Source organism: Lycorma delicatula, chromosome 11 (assembly GCF_047948215.1).
Source record: "Lycorma delicatula isolate Av1 chromosome 11, ASM4794821v1, whole genome shotgun sequence".
In the NCBI taxonomy this organism is placed as follows: domain Eukaryota; kingdom Metazoa; phylum Arthropoda; class Insecta; order Hemiptera; family Fulgoridae; genus Lycorma; species Lycorma delicatula.
In genome coordinates this window covers 56,046,478-56,067,872 of record NC_134465.1, presented here as the reverse complement: position 1 = coordinate 56,067,872, position 21,395 = coordinate 56,046,478, and the positions used below count along the sequence as shown (strand labels likewise).

At 29.6% G+C, this 21,395-nt stretch overlaps 1 protein-coding gene across 1 annotated transcript; it reads left to right on the top strand.

Moving 5' to 3' along the window:
* Positions 1-8,379: 8,379 nt before the first annotated feature.
* On the top strand, positions 8,380-20,685 carry LOC142332373 (longitudinals lacking protein-like). Its single transcript, XM_075378783.1, has 5 exons — positions 8,380-8,698; positions 13,170-13,259; positions 15,911-16,024; positions 16,417-16,524; positions 20,150-20,685. The coding sequence occupies exons 2-5, from the start codon at positions 13,200-13,202 to the stop codon at positions 20,561-20,563; spliced, it is 696 nt and encodes a 231-aa protein (XP_075234898.1). The 5' UTR covers positions 8,380-8,698; positions 13,170-13,199; the 3' UTR covers positions 20,564-20,685.
* The last annotated feature ends 710 nt before the right edge of the window (positions 20,686-21,395 follow it).

Sequence of the window (21,395 nt, the reverse complement as noted above, 5' to 3'; positions counted from 1 at the left end):
GTATAAATTTAATTAATTTTCTTTTCATTGTTGAACCTAATCAATAAATTTATAATCAGGTGATATAACTAGTAATAATGATTCATTTGAAATAAGAGGTAATGTACTGACAGTAAATGCTTTAGAAGTTGCCTGTTTTTATCTTCGGATCACCTTGGCATTTGGAAATTTTTCTATAAATAAATATTTGATGTGTTTATTGAAAGGATCCAGAACGCACAAGCTTTCATTGTAGCAATCCTTTTCTCAGTTGAATAACACATTTTAGAAAAACATAACTGCAAAGAATGAAACAATATTGCACTAAACCATGAACAAGTTACAGTTGACAAGAGTAGTCACATTTAAAACCAACAGTGGTGCTACTCGTAGCAGCAATATTAAAGGTGACACTAAAATAATTTCAGTTCGAGGCAGCTCGGTTCGGTTTTAAGTTGGTTAGCTGGTATTATGGATTTTCACATTTGTTTAGGTTTCAAAATTTTCTTGTTAGTAGGCAGGCATTCATTACCAACTATTATTTCTTTATTTGTAGTATAATGTATGCATTGCACCATACAAACATATTTTAAAGTATCTGCTTCATTATTGTTTGTATATTTTAATGACTCCTATTTTTATTTATTTGAAAATTTGTTTTTTACATGCTTTACTTAAAAAGTTATTAAATGTTTTAATAATTTAAAGCAACGCTGCTTTACATATTCTCTGAGTAAAGAATATGTGTTTTATAAATAATTAAATCTAAAATCTATTACATTGTATAAACAGTTATACTAGTATAACCGTTTCTGTGAGTTTACACATATTTTTGGAAATATTTTGTGCCTCAGTTTTTGTTATTTATTATAACATATATAGCTCCAATATATTTTTTTTATTTATTTATTTTTTTTATTAAAATTTATCTCGAGTTAACGTAGTGAGATAAATGTTTAGAAAAAATCTAAATTTATTATTTAAAGATTAATTTTTTATAGATTTATAATAATAATTTATCATCTTCAGTCATATAATAACAAAGTAAGAAAAGTTAATAGAATTCACAGATATGACAAACCGGTTGTCTGAAAAAGAAATCCAGGGTTTTAAGGACAAGTATAGTATTTATTTTGTAGCACTCATTAGTCTTTTTTGCGTAATCTTGAACCAACAACAATTAAGTCTTAGTTTGCTCATTCTCCATCAGATAGGAGCAGTTGTGTTAAGACTGTTACACTGAGCCTGGGCTTCAGTTACATGGCATCACTATAAGATAAAGTACAGTATTGGTTCACAGAAACAAAATCAGTGATGGTCATTCAAAGAAATAATGTGCAAGTGTATTGTAGAAATTCTTTGAATGAGAAAACTGGAAGTATTTTGAAAGGATACTTACCAGATAGGCTTAAAACAAATGCTGAAAACAGAAAGAATTTGACTGACTTTCAGTGGTGACTTGTAGCTAAAATTAGTGGGTGTGCTGCTCTGGAAAAATTTTTTCTGGGCCTTTTCAAGCCATGGTTAAAGTTTTCTGTAAAATAAAAGAACAAAAAGAAAAAATGAATCAAATAAAATAGCTGGAAGCAGTATAATAATCTAATTCTACACTTCATCACATTTAAGAATATGGTACACGCTTTTTAAGCACATTGTGCTTAAAAACCATATTTGGTTTAACCGAGTAAGTAAAAAAATGTCAATATAGATAATATTTTTTTATTATTATTAGATAATAACTTAAAAAAAGTCTGCTTAAAAACGCTATAGTCCAATGGTGCTTAATTTAAATTTCTACATACACAGAAAAAAATACATAATTATTTTTTTGCTAATTAACCTTCTCTTTTGCTCCTCCAGCGTGTTTTTGAACAGATTTTGCAATCAAAGAGCCTTTGCTTTCCTCCATCTTCTGATCACTACTGAAAAAACAGATAAACCACTTTCATATTCCTTCCGCTGACTAAACTAGAAAAGGAAACGAACAAGGAATGTTCCATACACATGTGGAGTAAAAACAAACTAGGTTCAGCACTGCAGAAGCAATAGTGCTCTCTCTCCCTCTTGCAGCTTCCTATGTGCGCATGCGCACAACAGCCAAACACCACACTGCTGGAACTGTGAAGCGTACAGTTCCATATAAAGATTTTTGTATTTTTTTTCATAAACTGGGGGATGACTACTGATATTAAGGATTATATATTGTAAAAGTATAAAGAAAGGATTAAAAAAAAGGACTCATATTAAATGATATCTATAACACCAATTGGAAATAGGAGTGCTGCAGTTCCACAGTGCCTATATGCAAGCTGCCACTGCTGACTTTTCAATAAACTCCAAAGTTTTCAGTTCATAATGATAGCCGTTAACTAAACATTTCTAAAGCACTGTCCATGATGTTTGCAGGTGATTGAAACTTACTATTAATAAACTGCAGCTACTCCATGAAATTAAACCGAATGATAAAGACACAAAGTGTTCAATTTCTAATAACCATACTAGACTTCATTTCTGCTGATGAAAACTACTTGCAGCATATTTTATTTTTTTATGAAGCAACATTTTATGATCATAGAGTCAAGAATCACCAAAATGTCAAGTATAGGGCTCAGAAAATGCACATAAATCAGTGACAAATTTCATTACATTTGTCTGGAGATGTCATACGTAATCAAATTTTTTCAAAATTTGGATTTTTTTATTCTCATCATCTATTGCACTTCATGAGCATTTGGTCCACTTATATATTTATTAGACCATGTCAATAAGTTATTATGGCTGGTAGAAGCTTGTGGTCAGCCAGTTTTTGAGAATAATATTGTTTATTCTCACTGTACATGCTGTATCAAATGTTGGTTGAGGGCAATTTGACGCAATGAGTGGATGACAGTCACTGATATTGAACTGTGTCATTTTAAATCTTATGGTTTACCTCAAAGTCATTAGTATTAGAAAGTCATTGTGAAAAAGTTTTCCTTTGGTGTATTCCAATTGTTGTCTTTGGAGACTTAAAACAAATGGATTTTTTATGCCACTGGTGTTTTTAGAATATATCCCTAAAATAACTCATGTAATTGAGAATAATATGTGCTATGGGACATTGTATCAGATTTAAACTGCACGCAGAATTGATAAGGTTGAAATTGAAAAACTTTTCAAATTATTGAAATCAGTTTAACATTTATCTCAATTTTTGTTTAATTTTATTTTTTTGGCATGGTTCTCTTACATTGTGTAAGAGAGGATTCATATATTGTTTTATTTTTTCATGACCATATCCTGTGTAATTTATGAGGGATGAATTTTCTCAGCTCTCAACAATTTTCTCATTAGTGCAAGTCAATTACAATTACTTTTGTAGTCTTTCCTTGTGTAGTCTAGTTCATGCACTGCACTATAGAAAGGTACTTGAGGATATCTGATTCATTGTTACTTATATATTTAAAAAATTGTGACTTACTATACTTTCACCAAATTTTGTTTTATGTCTATAGCCTTTCCTAAATCATATTGAGATTACTCTACTTTGAAATAGTGCTGTATTCTATTCCTTATGTCTGAGGTGAAAATAACTTTAATGTTTATTTTAGAAAAAAATTTGAAATTTGTTTTTTGTTATCATTGCTTAGTGTATATTTTTGTCATCATTGTGCTGTTATAGCATTGTAATAAATAGACCTGATGTATTCTGATATTCTAAGTATTTTTTACAAAAATTCAAGGAAACTGAATTTAGAAACTAAGAGAAAATACCGTATTTATTCGAGTTTATCCGGTTAAAATCTGGGCGTTTGATTCTTCCTGTAGGCGCGAGAAAGAAATTTTCATCAGCCATCAATTTACTGTACAGTTGTTTTAATGCAGACATCTAGTGGTTGCAATAGAGATATCAATCCGCCTGGAATTATTACTTGGTCTGTCATACCCTTTTTTAAAATGTCTTTCACATTATCAGTCGTATGCCCCCGATAACTATCCATTACTAGCATTACAAGGTTTCGTCCATCCAACCTGATTCCTGTGATCCGATAATAACTCCATTTACCTGTACGGTAGGAAGAGTTTTTCTTTTAAAAACAATGTACGGAAGTAATTTTCATCCATCAGAAGTAATGCAAAACATAACACTACACCTTTGTTTTTCATTACCACCAGTGCGAATCGTAACACTTTTTTCACCTTTTTTGTTTACGGTTTTGTCAAATGGCATTTCAAAATATACGGGGGTTTGATCAGCGTTTCCTATTTGAGAAGGCAAATAGCCTTTATCTTTTCTAAGATTTACTATGTATTTGTGAAAATGTAATATTTTTTGTTCATAACCGTCTGGAAGTCGTTGAGAAACGGTCGTTTTTCATCTTATTGACAAATCATTTCGTGCAAAAAATCGTGTTATCCATCCACGGCATGCTTTAAAATCAACTTTATTCAATGATTTAGCGATTTCACGAGCATATGATCGACACATTTCTGTCGTGACAGCATAGCCGCATTTCCTGTTTTCCATAACAAAGTCATACAATATTTTTTCTGTCTGTGTATTTTGGTTTTAAGCCATGAAAAGCCTTTTTATTACCGATGCCTTTCACCAGAAGTTATTTCTTCTTACGCCAGTCTAGAATGCAGCTTTCATCTACGTTAAATTTTCTTCCTGCCGCCCGACTTCAAATTTTTTCAGCCTCTTATAACGCACAGTTTTTCATTTACTGTAAAAGATCGTAGACGCTGTCCTTTTGTACTCATTTTAATGTCGTAATTAAAATAAATCACCGTATTAAACTTTACAAGATAAACTAAACAGATAAAATGCACATAACCGTCCACATATATAAACAGTACAATGATTATGGCGAATAGACAAGACGACGATGGGTAACTGATACTGTAACTGTAGTGTTATTAGAACCGGATACAGAATGAATCAGTTTTATAAAAATACCGTAACTTCGTTCCTATCGATAATATGTACAGAGTGTTAATAATTAAGGATGTATTCTGTATATGTGGCATCCGATATTGATAAACGAAAGCATAATGTAACTAAATGTATGTGATTCAATTTAGGTACTTCTAAGAAAACGTTTACTTTACATAAATTATCCTGGCTAAAAGCTATGTTTCAAGTAAGCCCCGCACCCTTATTTTTTCACTCCAATTCCAAGAAAAAACTCGAATAAATACGGTAGTAATTCATATTACCACATTCCATAGAAGAGCCTTTTCATAAACATTACAGTAATTTCATTACCATTTTTCTTGCAGTTTTGTATAACTTTTATCAGATGTTTTTTGGTAGCAACTTTTTACATAGGGATCACTCGGTATAATAATAACATATATTAAAGGAAATATTAATATTATAATGTTTTAAATTTAAATAATTTTTTTTTCTTATTGACTGAAAGAATATTTATTCTATAAATTTTAACATATCATGTTATCTATTGTATAAATGCAAAAAAGTAAAATTAAAAAAAATGTTACTGAAGATGGGCTTATGCTCGAAAGCACTTTAATGAAAAAAAAAAGTAAGGTAAGAATGTACTTGAATTCTGTACTTTATGGAGTGGCTGAATAAGTTTTATATAATTAGCTAGATTTTACGTACAGAGGAGATATGGACTCCAAAAATAAATGATTTAAATAAATTAATATATATATATTTTAAACATGTTGTCCTGTGTGTTAAATTATAATTAATTATTTGTAGTTTACAAATCACCAGATACACACCTATATAAAGTAAGATTGATCTCACCTTTGAGTCAAATGTTAAAAATCCTTTCTCACTCAATAAGGCTTTTTCAGATCCATTATCATTTAATAAGATAGAATAATCAATGAAATGTTGAGGTAACTGGTAACCAAGGCTAAGATTAATTAAAACCGTTAATCAGATATTAAAACAGATGTCAACATGTAGATGTTAAAGCCAACTTAAATAGATCATGTTCTAAATTTATTTGGTGGTTCATAAATTGAAGTTTTTATATTTATAAATGTAATATTTCTCCAAATGTTTTAGTTTGTTTTTAATGTTACAAACTTCTAATATTTTTAAATTATCCACTAAGCTTGTAATTCTATGTTCATTTGAAATTAAGTGATCCGCCATATTTGAAAAACATTTCTTATTATTTTTAAATGTCCTCAGATGTTCTAAGAATCTCACTTTCAATGATCTATCGGTTTTACCAATATACATGGCATCACAGTCTGCACATATAATACTATATATACCACTTAAATTGAATTTGTCAGAGACATAACTAAATAATTTCCTTAAAATTCACCAGTTTATATGCAGTTGCATATCTCCCTTTACTGTAAATGTTCATTATTCTATATGTGTTTGATTATATGACTGTATAAAATATACCTTTTATCATAATTTTTAGATTGATTCATTGGAACAAGGGTAGTGTTCTTGTTACCATATTTCCTATTTAAACACTGTAAACAAAAGATCAAAAGATTCATTGTAGCCATTCTGCAAAGCTATATATTTTATATATCCCAGTTCATTATACAACACCACTTTATTATCATGTGAATACATTACAGTTGTATGTATCATAGAGTAATAAGTGTTCTTTTATGCAACCATGGGTTATTCGAGTTCTTATGTATAGTTGTATTATTGCTGGTGGGTTTCCCTTATACACTCGTTTCAATTTTTTTTTTTTTTTTTTTTTTACCTCTGGGATCACAGTTAGGTTTAACTTCAGAGGATGAGATGAATGAAAATTTTTGTAGTATGTGAAAATGCCATGCCTGACCAAGATTTGAACCCAGGACCTCTGGATGAAAGGCCGAGATGCTACCACTTGTGCCACAGAGGCTGGCTGGTTATTGTTATTAATTTCTATGTTTTTTTCTAAAAATTGTATGGTCTTGTTATTACTCGCCTCCATAGTAAATTTGAGCTTATCATAGAATAAGTTTAGCTTGTCCAATATTAATTAAAGTTCCAATGTTACATTAAAGGTATGTATCACAAGTATGTCATCTACATATCTCACCCATAAAAGAACATTATGAGTGTATAATATATCAAGTAAACTGATCTTCTTGAAGATTTTTAGATATATTTCTAACATGATGGCAGTCAGTGGTATACCTATAGGTAAAGAACCCTCCTGTGAATAATATTTATTATCAAATTCAAAATAGTTTTGTTGGCATTCCAAACAATAATGATGAGCGTATAAACAAAATCTTCTGTTTCAGTTTTCAACAAGGTATCTTTTAGTATATCTATAGTTTCCATAATTGGTATGCTGGGATACATTTTTATTAAGCAACTTAAAAGTAACAGACTGGGTCATGAGGCTCAGTTTTATTATTGTAAAATGCTTATTGTCCCCTTCCCGACACATAACACTTTGAAAAATATGTAACTGAATATCTAAATTAAAAGGTTTTAGGACATTTTTTTTCAGGTCAGGTTCTTTCTGAATAAGAACAGTTTCTAATATTGTTCTGCGTTATGCTCTGTTACTTTTGGAGAGCTGAAATTTTAATAGGGTGGCTAGGGGCTAGAGCTTTTTGGTAGGAAGAAGGCAATATTTATTAAAAATTGGATATCTACTTTTATTTAAACTTTTTGTGAGGACAAAATTATGGTTATAATTTTTTTTTTTTTTGAGAAGTTCTATTGGTTTAATGATCTTGAGGTTACAGTGGACAAACAAATATTTAGATATTAAAGGTAAAAATAGCAATCATAATTTGAACTATTTTTAACTCTAAATGAGTTTTGATTTAATTACAATATTGATTTGCCGAACCTTTTTCTAGTTTCGTACGAGATCTTGCATTTTTCTTAATTTTAAATGTATTTGGATCAAAGATCTACAGTATAATAAACGTTGTTTATATCTGAAGAAAAACGTTTCTACCGTCTGTGGCGATTAATACAGGTTCTTCTAAGCATAATTTTGGATTATACCATTGAAACCAAAGTAACTTTTTTTAAAAAGAAGCTTTAATATACGTTTTCTTAAATGATGAGAGCTATAAATTTACATCTACTGTAATGGTATTGGTGTACCCGTAACATACACATAGTTCTACAGATTTCTGTAGCACTACGTATGTCCTGACATTGTTGTCATAGTTACGGTCGGGCTGCTCGATGACAGATCAATACTTCTATTTGTACTTCTGGTATTGTTGAGAAATAAGTTTCAGAACAATACGCAATGAAGTTTATAGGAATGTGATGCTAATGATAAATTTTATCTTCTTTTATACGACAATAATTCGTTTTGATTATCACAATTTCTAGTATCAAGTATGTTATTTAAAGCTGCTTTGCAACACTGTTATTAGTTTATTTTCTTTGCAATAGAGTGTGTAAGTATCGGTGATTGTTAACTTGACGGTGAATTGGTTTAATTCTGTATTTTTATTGTGATGGTGTTTTGTTGTTATTTTTTGCCCTGCAATTAATGTGTTTAAATCAATAAGATTGAAACTTTTGTGTTTTATACGTGCGTGGGTCGCATAAAGTATTAAATAACGCATTTAAAAGTGGGCTATCAGATGCTATTGTTAGAATAACGCACGAACGTATCAGTTCGATTGTTCATATCAATATGGCGATACGCATCTTAGGGCACGCCTAAATAGGATTGATTGTTGATACTACATTTAGGAACTCGTCCCTGTTTCCATTGTTTTAATTACATTTAATTAAAATAGCCATTGTGTAAAGGTCAGTACACTTAAGTTGCCCCGCTCATTCGTAGTCATCCCCTCCCGTAGTTTGTAACGTCATGTTTTCGGCGGTTAATGTTTTGAGTAACAGGTTATGTTTTTGTTAACCTGTGTAATATTTTCAGTTCCTATACTTCAAGTAGTTGTCCGAGACTAGCGTTCGTTTTGTCGGTGATTTTGTTATACGAATTGAATGATAATGATTGCCGTGATAACATGACAAATAATAAAACCGATTGCTAAATTTATTACCATGCACAGTTACTGCTGTAATTTTGTTCTATTGTTATTAATTTTTGGATATATTGATCGTGTATTGTACTTCAACCAATTTTCTTCTAGCAAAGAATTTTAGGTAGAATATAATATATATGTACTGCACATATATGCTAACTATTTGTTAAATTGGAAATGTCATTGTTGCTTTCATGTAAACAGCGAGGCAACGTATATTAGTTTTTGCTAAAACATCTTGCAGTTAGGATTAAGCGATCATTTTAATTAGTTACTTTCCGATATAGATTGAATACAAACAAAAGCATTATCTGTTTTTAGACAAATTTATTTTTAGAGGCTAGTAATTTCACTAGTATTCCCAGTAATAAAGCCAATCTATTGGCAAGATGTACCCCGTAACATAAAACTTTCAACTTGACATCATATTCTGACAAATATATAAATTTTTAGATTGGTAGAAACTGTACAGTGCTTTCTACATGTGTAGAAACTGTATTATCTGTGTTGGCAGTTTACCGAACACTACTTTGATAACATATAAAATTCCTGCTGTAAGATGTTAACGATTCATACTGAATAATATAACAATGGCTACTACTTATGCCCCAGAATGTAATTAAAATAAGAACTAATGTGATTTTTTATAAAATGGTTAGGCCATCTCTTCTAACCTGAGCCCTTGAATGGAATTAAAATGGGAACTAATATGATTTTTTATTTTGTCATTTTTCCTATTTGAAATAAGTGTTTGGTGTTACTAGTTTAGCTTTAAGACAATTTTTGTTTAATGATTGTACTATCATTTTCCCTTCCTCTTTGATTTTCTATTTAATTTTATCTAAATTATTTTTATTTATTAGTAAATATGAATAATTATTTTGACATCCGAGCTACAAGAGCGTCTGTAATTTGATATAATTAACATTTATTTACTTGAAAAGAACTCTAATGATGTTTGGAGATACAAACATACACACAATGTCAACCCCAAAAGCTTCTTTAACCTCCTCCCTTTGTAATTGTTAAAGATGGAAATTAAAAAAATTTTTGCTACTAAAATTATGCTTAACCTAACCTTTTTACCATAGTTAAAAAAAAAGTAAAAAGAAAAACTATGTTAGGAAATTACTTGCAGTTGCAGTATTAATTTGGATGTTTTGATAATCAGCTGATATTAAAATGAAACACTTTATTATTTGTATAAAAAAAAGCCACCCAAAAATAAAAAAAATCACTTATTTAATATTTAAATCGCTGTTAAAAAAAAATCTGAAAAAATATTGCTGTATAAATGTATGTTTATCCCTCTAGAAGTAAATGTGCAGATTAGCTGTGCTTGCATGTTTTCTGACAGTGGTTGAGATGATGAGAGCTATAATTACACACGCTTATGGTTTTGTTGCAAGGACATCTAGTTCCGTGTACAATCTTTTATTTCAGTTCCTTTAGATGTGTAGACTTCACTCTTTCATATCAAAGAAAAAGTCTCAAGGAGACAAGCTGGTTGTTTAATGATTACTTGTTCACCTACATATCATCCTTCTAATTGGAAATTCAAAAATAATAAACAAGAGATTAATTATGTTGCAGTTCCCCATCTCATTGAAAAGTTGGCCAGTTTTTTCAGTTTAGGTTTGATTAGATCTATGATTGCTGTGAGAGTAAGCTCCTGTAAAATGTCAAAATATTTGGGTCTAGTGACCCATTGATAAAATAGACCAATGATATAATTCTTATAAATTATTCTCCAAACATCTAGAGTGTATGAATAATGAGTTTGACCTTAGTGAAATCAGTGAGGGTTTATATTTGACAGGTAGCAACTGTTATGAAGAAAATGTTCTTTAATCTCCAAATCACATGTTCTGAAGATAGTACTTATAATTACAATCAATCACATTTACCATAGTTTCATAAAACTGTATTAATTTCTATTACTGAAACTGTAATAATAATTTGCAAGCCTCTTGTCTGGGTTATGGTTCAATTGAGGTCTTGAAGTAATTGTATTGTATGGGTGGAATTTAGTTGTGTATTTTATGTATTAACTCACTATGTACCACTTTTATCTGCAAAAGACTTTGTTCATTGCCTTTAAGGGCCTATCACTTCAAGGGATATGCTTGATACTTAAAATGTTTGTCTGTTTCTTGACCAAGCCAAACAACTAAGCAATCTGTATCAGCCTGCCTTGATGCATTTTGTTGAATAATCAGACTGCATGAGAATAATTTCTCAGAGCTTGACTATACAGGAAGATCATTCCTATTTTATCTTAATTAAAGCTGTTCTTTTTTTGTGATAAGAAATTCGCACTGTACATTTTACTAGTGTGTACAGAGATTTAGCAAAAAAAGAAGTTAAGATAAAAATGAACAGGCCCTTCAATGCAATGTTGAAATACACTTTATTTAAATAAATAATTTTCAGAAATTGTTAAAATAATTTTATTAGCTTTTCATTAAATATTAATCCTTTTTTAAAAAAGGAATTATTTTTTACTTATTACATTAATAACTTATTATCTTTTTTAAATTTAAAAAAATATATTGTGTTCCTTAAGAATTTGACCAGCTGTAATTTTTTTTTCTCAGCACTGGTTCATACCATTTTTTTCTTCACATGTTCTATTCTTATATTAAAAACGTTTTACTCCTATCACTCCAGCAGTGTCCAGGGAGTTAGATTTTGGATAAAAAATAATAATTAAGCACTAGTAGGTGCAACATTTTTCATCTTAAACTGATTCAAAATTAAGGATATAAATTAAAAGAATTATTTTAATGATTAGTATCTGTCTAAGTTAAAGATACTTTTGAGCACTCTCTCTCTCTCTCTCTCTCTCTCTCTCTCTCTCTCTCTCTCTCTCTCTCTCCGTGTATGTGCGTGCATGTGTGTTGGTGGGTGCATATTTGTTTATTTTTTTAAAAGAAATTCTTTTAATACCCATACTCCTCTGTACCATTACAAATTAATTTATATTTAACAAATTAACCCTAAGTACAAAATAATTGAAATAGGCTGACTTACCTTATTTCATTACACAAACAGAAGCGATTTCGCAAACTTTTTTTGCATCATCAGCTGCATACATTTATATATATATATATATATATGGAAAAAACCATCATAAACTTGCCATCCATGATAACATATCACTTTTTCACTTACAATTTTATGTTAAAAATATTTTTAAACCAATTAAATTTTATTAAAAATCTTTAGATTAAATTTAACTTATCATACTTTAAAATCTTATGACAAAAATTGTTAAAACTTTTATTTTAATTAAATTTTTGTTAAAATTATAATAAAAACAAGAGATATAAAATGTTTAAAATTATAAAGATTAATTGATTAAAATCAATTAAATTAAAATTAAAGTGTAAAAATATAAATAAAAAAAAAGATAAAAATTAAATCATTAAAAATTTTAAAGCAAAAACAAAAAACGTAAGCAAAGCAAAATCATGTGCCAACCATTTCACTCTTTGAGTCGAGTAAAGTCAGTGAAATGGCTGGCACATGTTTTTGTTGTTGCTTTAAAAGTTTTAATTTTTATCTTTGTTTTAATTATATTTTTACATTTTAATTTTAACTTAATTGATTTTTAATTGATTAATCTTTATAATTATAAAAAATTGTTTCTTTTGTTTTTATTATAATTATAAAAAAAAATATATATATATATGTATATGAAAACAAATAAGTCTAGTTCAGTTTATTGCTTTCTGCTATGGTGAACTAACATAAACAAAATGTATGTATGAAAATTTGATGTACTTATGTTTGCTTACTGTTCTTAATTGATTGGCTGTTGCGGTTTTCTTTATCTTGTGCATTGTGCATTGCCCTTTTACTTTTTTGAGGCCACATGTAAATATCCACAAGTCGAAGAACAAATAAATTGTGCACTACAACATTAAGTGCAGAATTTTCTAATTGTAGTCATTGTTTATAATTTTATATTATTTATCTTGTGGATGAAGAGTTTGTTCTAAAAAAAAAAAATAGAATATTTTCTACTTTTATTTAAAATTATATATATTATACAGTCAAATTAAAAATACTATAAAACTGCTGATTTTGAATTTTTTTTTAAGTAGCATAATTAGCATATCATTAACCCTCTAAAAATTTAAGATAAGTATTTATTTACCTGTTAATTTGAAATCCAGATTTTGTATTTTTTTATCGGGTGTTTAAAATATGTAAATGTGTTTTGTTTACAGCTCTTTTGTATCAGTACTTCTTTGGTCAAGATGGGTTCTGGACAGCAATTTAATCTACGCTGGAACAATCACACAAACAATATATTGCAGGTAAGATGAATATTTTTCATAATTTTATCATGAAGTGTGTAAAGTTTATAGTTTCCATAAGATTGAATAAGAATAAATATTTGTTGTGCATTATCTACAATTGAGATTAAGCTCTTTTCTTTTTTCTGTTTAGCCTCTGGAATTACCGTAAGGTATTACTTCAGAGAATGAATGAGGATGATATGTATGAATGTAAGTGAAGTGTAGTCTTGTACAGTCTCTGGTAGACCATTCCTGAGATGAGATGTGTGGTTAATTGAAACCCAACCACCAAAGAACACCATTATCCATGATCTAGTATTCAAATCCATATAAAAGTAACAGTTTACTAGGATTTGAACCTTAGATGAGGCTAGTTGAATCTTAGATGAACAATTGAGATGAAGCTAGTTCCTTATAACTGATTATCTTATTACTTTTTCCAGAAGGTCTTTTTCCTTTCCTTGTTATTTCTTTTAACTTTCCATTTATACTTTTAGCATCCTGTATTTTACATCATTCTTTCTTCCTCTTGATTCATTCTCTGATATTGCTTCTTTAAGCAATCTCTTCTTAAAATATGTCTACCCTATTTAGCTTTCTTTCTGCATAGAGTTAATAAAGACATGCAACCAACATGTAAAAAAAAAAATATTTATTTAATAACAAGAATAATTTAATTATGATACAGGAAATTAAGACTGTTATTAATTCTTTCTACGTACATGTCACAATAATCGTTCAAAATGCCATCTTGAGTGTTGATACAGGTTTCAACATGTTTTTTAATGATTAATGCAATTTTCCATAGAGGTACTATACTGAAGTTAGAGATAGTGCTTTTGATTTTTCTTTCAATTCATCCAAAGTGTGCAGGTCGTTCTTGAAAAGTAGTTTTCAGTTGATCCATAAATAAAAATCAGATTGTGAGAGATCCAGGAACTGTGGGGCTCATAATCAGCAGGAAATTACATTATCATCAAAACATTCATTTAAAAAATCCATTGACGAATTGGTTGTGTGCTATTTAGTATTTTACCATCCATCTGTAACCAACATGATTACTCCATACTCACATCAGCACTATGACATTTAACACCATGTTATGTCACAATAAATTTTCTTAATTTTACAATCCTTCATTGAACGCAACATAATGTTTATAATATAAACCACTTAGTACTTTTTTTTATTACTTTTGTCTTAAATGTTCATTCTGTAACATTAAAATTCCTTTGAACAATTATTTTCAATTCCGCAATCTACTGGATCTTTCATATATTTTTAGTTAGTGATTGATTTTGCTGGGAATACTACATTCCTACCTCGTTTAGAAAGTATAATTATGTAATTTTTGTTAATCACCTCATCATTACATTTTGATTTTTATACGCTCATAAGTATTTTTGTAGCAATCATTGTTTCATCAGATGAGTATATGTTTACTAAAAATCATTAAATGTGAATATATAAAGGAAAAATGTTATTTTCTTCTAGTTATTTAATAAAATTGATTACCTATTGATAGTATTGTAAATAAACCTCATTATTGTTTTAGACTCCACAATTCATTTAGTGCTAATAAAAGATAATGAATATTATTAAATGACTGAAAGTGATTGCATCTTTTGTTTCATATTTTAAAAATTAATTTTTTAATAAATAACACTTATTTGATAAAGTTGTGATTACTATAAAACGTACTTGTGAGTGAAGAAAAATTGGAAATGCAGTGACATGTTAGTCTCTGATATTATTTTACTGCTAGGATGTGTTATAAATTATTTTGTGTGTGTGTGCATGTGTGCGCACATGTGTAAACACACACATGTAAGTTTATGTAGGTATACATATATAAATATATGAACATTATCAGTTTTAATTGTTTTCTTTGTTTTTTTGATGGATATTATTTTTTTTGATTAATGGATAGTATTCATCTTTGGTTAATTGTTTCTGTTTATGAATGAGGAGTGAACCTTTTATAATGCTAAATACGTTATACTTGAAAGTTGATTTGTTTTCATTATGTTTATTCAGTTTTCCTCAAAATTTGCATTGCATCATTGCTCATCAGTAATACTCCTGACTCTTACTCTCTGTTTCGTACTCTTCACCCTTACTCTAACATCATTTCAACAGCTTTTCCTCACTAACCCCTTTTCCTCTGTTGTCTTAGGTCATACCCCAGGACTAGCTGTAGTTCCTTAATAACCTTGTACCAGTGTTTCTTTCCTCACTATTGTTGTTTAGTCTTACCTGATAATTAGGTAAATATGTAAGATTTAATTTTTATCTCTTAATGAAAATTTGCAAATTTTTCATAGCAATTAAATTAAAATTAAAAAAATAAAATAATAATTATTATTTTATAATATGCAGGATGAAACAGTAATATTTTTTATAAAGTATTAAAAATTATGAACCACCTTCAAATTTTTTTTATAGTAATTTTTCTAGAAGAGTTTTTGGACATGATTAGTAAATTAGTAACTGCACTAATGGAGTGCAACAAAAAGCAATATAAGTTTATAAAGGATTTCTAGTCAAACAATTTTTGTATAATTTTTAGGAGAGTTGTTTCAAGTAACTAACTGCAAGAAGTTTTTTCACTTCATCCTCTGAAATATTTAAATTCTGAATTTTTATTTATTTATAAAATTATTTTATAGGTTTTTATGGAACATTTGAACAGTGAATTACTCGTTGATGTATCATTATCTTGTGAAGGAAAATTCTTAAAAGCACACAAAATGGTTTTATCTGCTTGCAGCCCTTATTTTCAGGTACTGTATCTAATTTTTTTCTTCATTTGTTTAAGCACTTGTGATATGTTGTTTTTTTTTATTTTTAGTAAGCAAGAAGTTTTTAAAAAGATATCAAGTTTTTCTGTTACTGTATTAATATTTTATTTCTTAAAATAATTATTGTTTGTTAATTTGGACTATAACCATATATTTTTTTAATTTATTAATTTTTATCCTTTTTAATAATGCGCTGATCAAGGTTTTCTCTTGGTCATTCTAGATGAATGCTGCAGTAGTTGATTTTTGTTCTGTTTTTGTTATAATGTTTCTATCATTTCTGGTGTGATAATTGTATAATAATGTAAGTATTTTAATAAAGTTTTTATTTATTTACTTTCTCTGTAAAACTAACTTTTCTGTTGTGTTTTCAGGAATTATTCAAGTTGCATCAGTTACCCCATCCTGTAATTATATTTAATGGAATTGGTTTCAGTGAATTAAAATTGGTTGTCGAATTCATGTACAGAGGAGAGATTAAGGTAACAATTAATGGGAAATATTGTAAACAATATTTACAATATGACCAAATGCTGATGTGTATTGGGCAAAATCCATTACAGCTCAGTTTGAATCCATTTGGATTATCCATTTATAAAATAAATGTTAATTGCAAAATATTTTATACAGCAATAGCAGTTTCAAAATGATTGATGCTATTTATTTCACAATTTATGATTGTTTAATGTGTAATGGCTATCAGATATGAGGCATATGTAAAAAAAAAAGATTAGTTGCTAATGGAAATAATTTAGTAACAGTGAATCAGATTATGCTTACCTTATAGCTGTAGTGCTTCATTAGATTGCTGTTTTGACTATTTTGTCACCTTTCTGCTATTAGTATTCCTACAATTTTGTGTTGTGATTGATGTTTGTAATTAAGAGATGATTGTGACAATTTAAAGTTTACTCCGTTTGTTATTTCTTGATGTTTTCCCAACATATGGGGAGCTTGTGGATTTTTTCTTCATAAAACATCTGGATGTGCCATGAGTCAGTTGCAGATGAACTCCTGTACTTCATTGTCACTCTTGAATTGATGTTTTCCAAGCTCCACCATCAGTAGCCTAAACAAAGAGAAGTTACAAGGGAATAAATCTGTTCTGTACAGGTGATGTTCTAAGATTTTCCAGTAAATTTTGTCCAGTTTATCTAAGTACTAACAGCTCTGTAAGGCCCAGCATTATTTTGAAGGAGAATCGCATTTCTGTATGCAAGTTAGCAACTTTTGTTTCACTCGTGGTTTTCACTTTGTCCAAGAGCTTAGGAGGCTTTCATAAATTTCCTGTCGGGTCTGTTTCTGATTTTGGTCAAAAGTCTTGACCATCTTGCACAGACTTTTCAGAACTTAAGTGCTTTGTGGTAATGGAATGAGAACTCCGTGACTGATACCCACTTCTACAAATATTTCATCAGCCTTAAGAATCGATCATCTTTAATGAGATTGTGAATCATTGAAATTTCATCCATCACACTTTCCTTGAATGCCTTTTGTGACTCATTTTTTACAGCTTCACATAATCCTTTAAACTTGCTGACTTAGTTGTAGATTTGGGTACATGATAATGCCATAGCCACAAAATACACATATTGTGCATAATGCCCTCATGATTGAGAAATTTTGCAATAATGTTGAGCAGTGATTACACTGGGGAACAAAAAAGATTATATTTTTAAAAGAAAAATATGTGATTCCGACAGTATTTTTTCTTCTGTATTCAAATTTGATATCAGTTTTTTCTCATCATGCAAGGTTTCTGAGAGACAGGCATTTTCTGTTCAGGAATGAGTGATTCGCGTTTATGACATTCTTTTCTAATGAAATGGTTTTTTCTGTCCCTACTATCCTGTTCACACAAAAAGCAACAGTACTTAGTGTAACCAAGCTGCAGACCAAGAATAAGTGCAGTTACCTTCAAATCACCACAAATATTCCATTCATACACTGCATATTGAAGCCTGAAACCTTTCCAGTATAAATTTAAAGTTTTCATATGTTTCTTTTATAATAGCAGAGGTACTGATGGGAATTTATTGCCATTTTGCAGAAGCACAGCTTTTAAACTAACTTCAGAGGAATCAATGAACAACACCATTCTTTTGGGTTATGTGCATTACAAAGCGTCTCCATAAGAGAAGTAATGTCATTACAAAACACTAAGCCATTTTCTTCAGAAAAATAGTCTTTAAATTCAGAATGATGATTATGATCAAGTCATATCTTTGTATTCTTTTGAAGAAGATTCTGTCCTTTTAGCCAGGAAGCAAGCATTTCAAACTGGTTTTTTAATAACTTTAAATGTCATATGAGATTGGTAAGATTTTTTTGAGTCACTAAATGAGGCTCAGATGAACTGCTTTGTTCAAAAGTTGTATCACCAGAATCTGTTTCTTTTTCTTCCTTACTTCCATCAGACTCTGAGCTCTCTTCATCTAATGTCACATGTTCTGGAAGCTTTGGCATGGTAATTCTACTCAGTGTGGAACTAGTCTCATTGCAGGTTGCAAGTTAGGGTATACCACTGTATGTTTTGATTTTGATGTAATCTCTTTAATGTTTGTTAAGCAGAAATATCAGTCAGAAGAGCGATCTTTGGGTTTCCCCAAATCATAGGGATAGCAAATGGCATTGTACCATCTTTCCATGCAGTGAGTAGCCTAGAACACGATAAACAACAGCATAGAACACGATAAACAACAGAATGTGGGCCCAGGCCCTTATTTGGTCTCCGACTTTACACCTAAAATTAAAGTTCATAACACGTTTTTACTAGTGGAGTAAGGTTTTGCCTTTGGGACCTGAGTTTCACTTCACCACATACATAAAAAAAATTGTTAGCATGATTTAAACAAATTCTTGGTATTTTGTAATATGTAATACACAATAATTCAGTCACACAAAGCACTCACAATGACATGTTTACTGGTTGACTACTATCTCATAACTGGCATCGTTCTGATGAATGTCTGCTACACTAGATCACGTTTGTACATGTCTATACATGTCTGAACCTGCACAACAGTAGCAACGCTACCCTTTGAGTTAGGTCATTTGGTTCCATCATATTTACAATGTGCTTGGAGCTTTTACTTGACAATGGACAGATTGATGAAAAAACGTTTTAAGTATTTAAAAAAATTAAAATAAAAAACTATGGGTGATGGAGAAATTCCGATTACATATTTGAAAACAGGATAAAAACTGCATTAAGTAGATCTATTGGTACTAGAGACAACCAATCATGTTGACCAGTGTTATTGACCCCATTACAGTTTATCCTTTTACCTTATGTCTTTCTTCATGACAAAAGGTAGCCTTATTCAAGGAGAAAAGCTGAAAATAACAATGCTGAAATGGTTGAACCTCTTAGGGGGAGGGTATTGTAGGTGGTATGAAACCCTTTATCCTTTATACAAGAAATGCTTAAAAAACAGTGATTACTATATAGAAAAAAATATATGTATAAAATTATTAATTCTACGAGAATGCACATTTACCAAGCATATGAATGTATTATTTACATTTTCCAAACTGTTCCAACAAAATATAATGTTGTTCTCTTCTTGGATTTCTCTCCACACTGCTGGACTCCTGTTTCATTTCTCTCTTACTTTTTCTATCTTCTGTAAATATTCTTACCATAACAGGAATGCAAAATCCCTCAAAATTCTCTCTTTTATTCTAGTTTTGAACATAATTAATCTCTCATTTTATATTCTTATGTTTATTACACAAGTATATTATTATTATTGTTTTATCCTTTCTCTGGTAATTTCAACCCCAAAATTCTTAATCTATAGATTCCATTCTTACAGCTCAATAAGTAAAGTGTCACTTCAAAATAAGATTTAAAATGATAAAAAAATTCTCAAAGTTGGTTTGTAAAATGTGCTTTCAAAAGTGTATGCTGGCATGCTGAAAACCACTTCATCTCATACTTTACAAATTACCACCTTGGCCAACTTGTCTCTTTGCTCTTCTTTGGAGGTCAAATTCAATTTAATTATTTTTTTTTAAATAAAAAAATAAAAAAACATCTGTGTAATATTAATGTTTCTTTAATTTGTTTAAAAAACCTGTTCATCAGATCATTTGAATTTTCAGGTACTAGAAAGTGATTTGCAAACTGTATTACAAACTGCAGAAGCATTGCAAGTTAAAGGTTTATCTACTGTTCGTAATAAATATGATGAAGCTGCTGCAGCAGCAGCTATTAGTCAGCATCAACAACAGCAGCTTCAACAGCAACAGCAGTTATTTAAAGTAGTGTCTTCCAATGTTGATTGTAGCAATACAAACTCAAATACAACTACAGTATCCAATAATACTAATGGAAATAGTGCTGTTGCTGCTTCTGCTAATCCTAGTTGCACCGATGTTGGATCTGGTTTATCACATTTTGCAAAAACAATTAAACCAGTTACAGATCCATTTAAAACAAGAACCCGTCTTCATAAAATTGTACAGGCATGTAGTTGTGATATTGAAAATCTTGTATTTAAATATTTTCTTTTTTAGCTTTTGGATGTTGCTATAATAATGATATTCCATGTTATGTATCCCATCTTATTTCTATTTGTACTATATTTTATAATGCTGCATGAATGTCACTAATATTTTTAAAATTTGGTCTTAAATAAGGTAGCTTAAAAAAGTTAATTCTTCTGTTTGAGATAGCAATAATGATAGGCAATTCCCTTGTTGAATGATGACAGTATATATATAATGGTTTGATTCCTTCAAAGAGTTTAAGTTCCCAAATTGGGGAGCTTAAAATTATCTGACAGTATTTGTATAATTGTAATATATGTAAGGTATCTGAAGTACAACTGTTTTGGTCAGAGTTGCTCTCTCAGAAAGTAATGATGATTTTACTTTACTGTCTTCTTGTGCAGAACTGTGCAAGAGTTTTTAAAAGTTCACTTTGAATAAAGCTTTAGGTATCAGGCTTCAGGTTGTTCAAGTTGAACAGTATTGCCTGTTATTCACAACATCTACCTACTTTAGCAAAAACATATTTTTGTTATGGTATGTGGTTGGATTTTTATTTTCTCGAAGTAGGTTTGAAACAAGTAATTAATTTCAAATAATAACAGTAGAAACGAATAATTTTCACTAATAATCTGGACATAACAGGAAACTACTAACTTATTATGATGGATTAATCTAACAGTTTATCAGAATTTTCTCATTTATTATAAATTTATTGCTGCAACTGTTTTTCTTTTCATTTAGGTATATTTGTGTCACAACATCTAATTCTCTTTTGGTTACCTTTGTTTATTTATACAAACAATGCAAGCATACTTAAATAAATAATAAATGTGCAAATGTTTTCAAAAAATAAAGA

Excerpts from the sequence above, each read along its gene's own strand:
- LOC142332373 (XM_075378783.1), top strand. The coding sequence starts at position 13,200 with ATGGGTTCTGGACAGCAATTTAATCTACGCTGGAACAATCACACAAAC. Across the intron at positions 13,260-15,910 it reads ACACAAACAATATATTGCAG|GTTTTTATGGAACATTTGAA; the intron begins GTAAGATGAATA and ends ATTATTTTATAG. Across the intron at positions 16,025-16,416 it reads CTTGCAGCCCTTATTTTCAG|GAATTATTCAAGTTGCATCA; the intron begins GTACTGTATCTA and ends TTGTGTTTTCAG.